Source organism: Orycteropus afer, unplaced genomic scaffold, assembly GCF_000298275.1.
Source record: "Orycteropus afer afer isolate SDZICR_OR568_19922 unplaced genomic scaffold, OryAfe1.0 scaffold00134, whole genome shotgun sequence".
Taxonomy (NCBI): domain Eukaryota; kingdom Metazoa; phylum Chordata; class Mammalia; order Tubulidentata; family Orycteropodidae; genus Orycteropus; species Orycteropus afer.
Window position 1 is genome coordinate 7049062 of NW_006921721.1, and position 5931 is coordinate 7054992.

General features: G+C 51.5%; 1 protein-coding gene across 1 annotated transcript in view; it reads left to right on the forward strand.

The window, feature by feature from the left end:
- Window positions 1–2493: 2493 nt before the first annotated feature.
- FOXO1 (forkhead box O1) overlaps window positions 2494–5931 on the forward strand; it is a 131321-nt gene continuing 127883 nt past the window's right edge. Inside the window, exon 1 of the mRNA XM_007945242.2 lies at window positions 2494–3138. Coding sequence (XP_007943433.1) covers window positions 2494–3138 — 645 coding nt within the window. The remainder of the gene's footprint in view (window positions 3139–5931) is intronic.

The window sequence follows — 5931 nt, forward strand, 5'->3', positions numbered from 1 at the left end:
AATTATGTGCGAGCGACATTGTCGCTGTAGGTTCTCTGTGCCGGCTTCAAGTTTTATTTTATTTTTACCAAACAAAAACAGGCTATGATACTTAAAGAAAAATATTAGGCAAGATAGGGCAGATTTCATGGTTCAAGGGCAAGTGCAGGAGTCTGCAGGAAAACTCTTAACCAAAGGCCAAGGCCGAGAAACCCAGAACTGAAATGAAAGCCAGGTCAAATATGCCAAGAATGATCTACTACGGCATCATTTACTAGTAGGGTATGGTTGTAGAATCAAGCGATCTCTGTAGAGTCTAAATGGAAAACGTGGGGTGGGGGTGGGGACGGGTAGCAACAGTTCCACCTCGCAGCGTTTGTTTGAGCTCATCATCTGGGTTACTGAGGTCCTCTAGTGGCTGGCAGGAGAGGCCCAAGCCGTCCACATTGGATAGTAAAACGTAGAGACCACAAGAAGGTGGGGACCAACTCCAAAACTCAATTCATCTCTTTCACTTCTTACCTCGCCCCCCCCCCCAATATCAGTAGGAAACTGTTGTGATAAATGGGTTAGGAAGAAATAAGGTTCTTAACTAGGGGAATGATAGTGAGAATGCAAAAAAAAGGTATAAATGTTATATTTACATTAAATTTTGAAAACTTTTGTAAAAGAGGCCTATTTATATTTTTTTCAGATGCCACTTTCTCAAATGAAGAATTGCCTTAAGAAAGATATGGGATTGTTTTAGAATTGGAAGCTGTCATTTTGGACAAGATATTTAAAACTCTGCTATCCTCCATCCTCAGTGATCCCAACCCTCTCAAAGGAAATGGTTTCCATATCCTTGCAAAAAAAGGAGAAAGAAAAATCTTGAAGAGAAAACTGTTTTTCCTGTTCTCTGAGACACAAAGGCCATTGTCTTCCTACCTTTGGCCCACAGGTCCTCTACAGGACGTCCTGGACCTGGAGCCCAAATCGGGGAAGGTCGGGTGGGTGGGGGCGGGGCTGACTGACGCACGCGGCTAGCAGCCTAAAGGAACTTGGTGGAGCAGGACTGTGGCCCAAGGCTTTGGTTCTATCCCGTTGGCGTTTTTTACTCAACACCACTTCCCTTATGTTCTACACAGAGAAAAGAACATTTAAACAGTTAAAATTATTTAGGGGCCAGTAATTTAGTGACAAGGTTCTTTGCTAAATGTTCTACTTGACCACTTTCTCCGTCCTACCCTGAACACGATGGGCAGTCTGAGGTTCTCACCCAGGGAAAGAAGTGGCCCTGTGGAATAAGAATTTTTTCCCTCATTTTTAGCTGTTTGAGTTAAGAATGGAGTGGTTAAGGCCGGTGGCTGTGGACTGGGTGACTGACTGACCCTGGGCTACACGGACTGCGTGTAGCTTCTCACAGGTGGTCGGTCCCAACGCGGAGGCGTCGGCGAGGGCGCTCTCAGTGTGAAGTTGGCAGCCAAGCCCCAGCACCCGGGGGCGTGTGTCGTCCGCGCGGGGGCCCAAAGACTTGACAGATCGCTGGGATGAAAACGTGAAAAAAAAAAAAACAAAAACCTCACCACCTTCCCCACATCCCTGTGCAAAGAAATCGTGGGTGGAGCTGAGAGGGGGCGAGTGAGCAGAATTTTTGCGAGGCCGCCTCCACCCTTGTAGCCCGCGCCCCGGCCCTCGCCCGCTCGCCTGCCCGCCGGGTTGGGGCTCCGCGCGGAGGTCGGGTGGAGCAAGCAGTCGCCCCACTCAGACTCGCCGAGTACTCGGCTCTGCTCTCCGTAGTAAACAAAGTGTCGCCGCCGCCTCCACGCTGGTGTGCCTCCTAGGAATCAAAACACTGAGAGGGCGAGTGACTCGCAGACACACTCGAGAACTACCAGAAAATAATAACAGAGATTAAAAAAAAAAAAAAAAAGTGAGTGTGTGAAAGAGAAAAACACCCCATTACCCCCCACCAACCTACAGTCGCCTCCCCGTGGAACTGGTCTCCGCCCAGGCCGGCGCTCATTGGCTGCCCAGGTGGCGGCACCGCGTGCCCATTGGCCGCGTCAGCTGCCAGTCAGGGGCGGGCCGGCGCGCGCGCGGCTGCAGGCGGGGGGCGGCGGCAGATCCCGTAAGTCGGGCGGCCGCGTAGTCGCTGCAGCCGCCGCTGCCGCCACATTCAACAGGCAGCTGCGCCGCGGTCGCGCAGCTGGGGAGCGAGCGCAAACTGTCCGCGGCGTTCATCCGACCGTGCTTCCGTCCGTGGGCCCTGTCAGCAGGCACTCGCACTGCCCGGCAGCTCTGGCCTGCCGTCCCGTCCGTGCAGCGGACCGAGAGAAGCTTGGTGTTGATGGACCCACGAAGTTAAGTTCTGGGCTCGCGTTTCCTTCCCCTCCGCGTTCCTGCCTCCCTTCCGTCCGCTCCCGGCAGCGACCAAATCTCGGACCGGCTTTTGGCTCCCCTCCCCCGCCGCCACCCGGTGCTGCGCTCTCCCCTTCTTCGCTTTCTTGCGGCGGGGGAGGGGCAGGGGTCACCATGGCCGAAGCGCCCCAGGTGGTGGAGATCGACCCGGACTTCGAGCCGCTACCGCGGCCCCGCTCGTGCACCTGGCCGCTGCCCAGGCCAGAGTTTAGCCAGTCCAACTCGGCTACTTCCAGCCCGGCACCGTCGGGCGGCGGGGCCGCCAATCTCGACGCCGCGGCGGGCCTGTCCTCGGGCTCGGCGGCTGCTGTCAGCGCTGACTTCATGAACAACCTGAGTCTGCTGGAGGAGAGCGATGATTTCCCGCCCGCGCCCGGCTCGGTGGCGGCGGCGGCTGCTGCGGCGGCGGCGGTGGCGGCAGCAGCCGCTGCCGCCACTGGGGGACTATGTGGGGACTTCCAGGGTCCGGAGACCAGTTGCCTGCACCCGGCACCGCCGCAGCCTGCGGCACCCGGGCCGCTGCCGCAGCACCCGCCTGTACCCCCTGCTGCCGCCGGGCCGCTCGCGGGGCAGCCTCGCAAGAGCAGCTCGTCCCGCCGCAACGCGTGGGGCAACCTGTCTTACGCCGATCTCATCACCAAGGCCATCGAGAGTTCGGCCGAGAAGCGGCTCACGTTGTCGCAGATCTACGAGTGGATGGTCAAGAGCGTGCCCTACTTCAAGGATAAGGGCGACAGCAATAGCTCCGCGGGTTGGAAGGTGAGCGGGCCGGGTGTGGGGACTCCCGGCATCTGTCCGTGTCGTGATGGGCAATTGAGGGGGCACCTGTGCAAGGTTTGCCTTCCCTAAAAGTGCGGGGCAGCGCGTGCAGGCGGGAACCGGGAGAAGTGGCCGACGTGGGTCGTGTGCGCGGGCGTGTAAAGAGATCGAAAAGGAGAGGGAAGGAGCCTGTTGGAACTAAGGCAGTGAAGAAAATACGCCGAGAAATGGACGTCAGCCCTGGTTGAGAAGTTCGAAAGTAAAAACAGAGGAAGGTTCCACTGAACCTGCGCCCCCACGGCCGGTGTGGACTCTGCGGGTGGCTCCCATCCCTCGCGGACCTTGGGGTGAGGGCGGCTCCTCCGCCTACGCGGGGCGCGTAACCCCAGCGGTTTCCGCCGTGTTCGGTTGAGGAGGTGCGGCAAGGGGCGCGGGGGCCCCGCCGCCTAATGTCGGGCCGCAGGTGGAGGGGGTGTGGAGGGTGCGAGACGGCCGCTTAGTTTTTGTCTGTCGCTGCGCACTTGTGTTTTGATTTTATCAAAAGTGGCTTCGAGTGCTAGGGGCCTGACACTCCGAGCCCGAGGTGGCGCATCTGACACGTGCGAAGAGGTGGCCACTGCTTGTGGAGTGCTGGCCGAGCGCGCGAGCTAAAGTTCAAGTGTGACCCTCGGAGGGGCGGGAGCTGGCGGCGAGGGAGGGGCAGCGGGCGCAGGAAGCGGCGCCTTTAAAGGGCCAGCGCGTCCGGCCCGTGCGCGGTCTGTGAGATGACCGTGGGGCTAGCACTTTCCAGGCAGGAAGGTGATGCCAGATTTGGCCGCGCCCCAAGCCCGAGCCCCTTAATTAAGCACAGAGAGGCTGCCTGGAGTTACCAGGGTTGGAAATGTGTTTATCTTGTCTCTTGCCCTCGTCAGTGTCTGTCGAGCGTGGAGGTGCAGGTGAGGGGCAAAGAAGGGTTTTCTCTCTGACAGCGTTTTGAGGGAGTCGGAGTGAAGTGCGCACCAGTGAAACGCGTGGGACCTTCCAGCTAGATGGGAGATTGTAGAGGATGGCATCCCTGGCTCCTTTTTGCCATTTTCAGAGAGAGAGAGAGAGAGACATAGAGGACTCAAAGCCGTGGCAGGTGCATTCCTACCCCAGGTAGAACAGGCTTTGAGGTCCATCTCTGAGGTGGGTTTCCTTCTGGTCCATTCACTGTTCAGCCTTAGAAACCTGACAGTTTCTCGCTGTCACAGGTGGAAAATTGGATGTAAAGGCTGAATCAAACTCCTTCTCCTTTCTTCACTTGATTTTCCAGCATAGTAAGAATTGGTCTTTACCGTGCAATTGTTAACACTAAAGATGCTTTATGCAACTGTCAAAACGGTCACGTTATATACATCATGTTGAAGTTCCTGGAGAAGCAGCCAGGATTTGTTTTTTTTACAAAATGTTTTGGAATGAAAGTATCACTTACCGTAAACCTTATTAATAGGTACTACATGCCATTTCAGCAAACGTTAGAAAAAGGGAAAGTTCCTCCTCACTTCAAGGGCTGTACAAGTTCTTTTAAATCACAAAATCGGGATTGTCAGCCAAATCCAATTTTCCTTAACGTTTGAATTTAAGTACTTGACTTACTTGCTCACCTACCAGTACTACTTGAGCGATTTATTATAGAGTATTTGCCATTAAAAAAAAAACCCACCTTTTTTTGGGCATTCAAAGTACAGTGTGTACTTCATCCTTTTACTCCTTGGAAATGAATACAATCTACTTAAGCTTACTTAAGTGCCTTTCTTTAAGGATAGAGAAAGGCAATATTTTGGGACTATTTTTAGTTGTGCCTCTTAAATTACATTAAGTCCTTTTTTTTAAAAAAAAAAAAACTTACAATTTTATTTCGTTATTAGAGCTCCAAGACCTACTCTGTGTTTAGGAATTATCTGTCCAGAATTAGAGGGCCAGTAGGAGCCTTGTGGGGCTTTGGGAAGGAGGAAGCTGCCATTCTCAAATGAATAAAAAGTCTTCAGGTGTAATCTGAATCAGTTGGTTTAAGCCAGATTCCAGCAAGTGCATTTTCAGTTTGAGTAAAAGGGTATTTTAAGAAGAAAAGAAACAACTTAAACTGTTCTAACTCACATCTAATCTTTTGGTTATAGTTTTCATAAAAATGAGTTTCTTGTTAAAACCAAGTTTCACTCTCAGATCTGAAAGACTGCTGTTGTAAGATCCATAAAACAAATTTTTACAACTTTTAATGTAAAAAAAAGAAACTCTATTTCTCCAATGCAAATGACCAAAACGTAATTGTTTTAGGACTGAGGAGAGACTACTTTGGTACTAAGTATTTCCTGTGATTTACTACTGGGGAGTAGACTGAATCTTTAAGTATAGTTTCTTGTGACCTACTTCCTGGGGCCTGCCTGAGACTTTGTAAGTCATTTGCATAGGACAGAACTGTTGGAAAGCTGTTAGAGTTCAAAAAATTTTTAGTTTAGTTACTTCCATAGTTAAGCACTTGTTATGTTTGTGGGGATATGCAGTTTAAGTTTGTGTGGATGGTACATTAAATCTGCTTTTCCCTTATTTTAATATTGGCTAGAATTATCATAAAGTCATACACAAAGTGGAAGCTATGACTTTTGGAAATTGCAACATCTTTTTAACTTAGAACATTATTTATAAATAGTGAAACTTGATTTCTGTACCCTGTTTAATCACACAGAAGGTTTGTATAGTTGCTTCACTTAATTTGTGTTGAAAAGTAATGTTGTGAGTGTTTCTGTGTGTATGTGTATATATATATATATATAT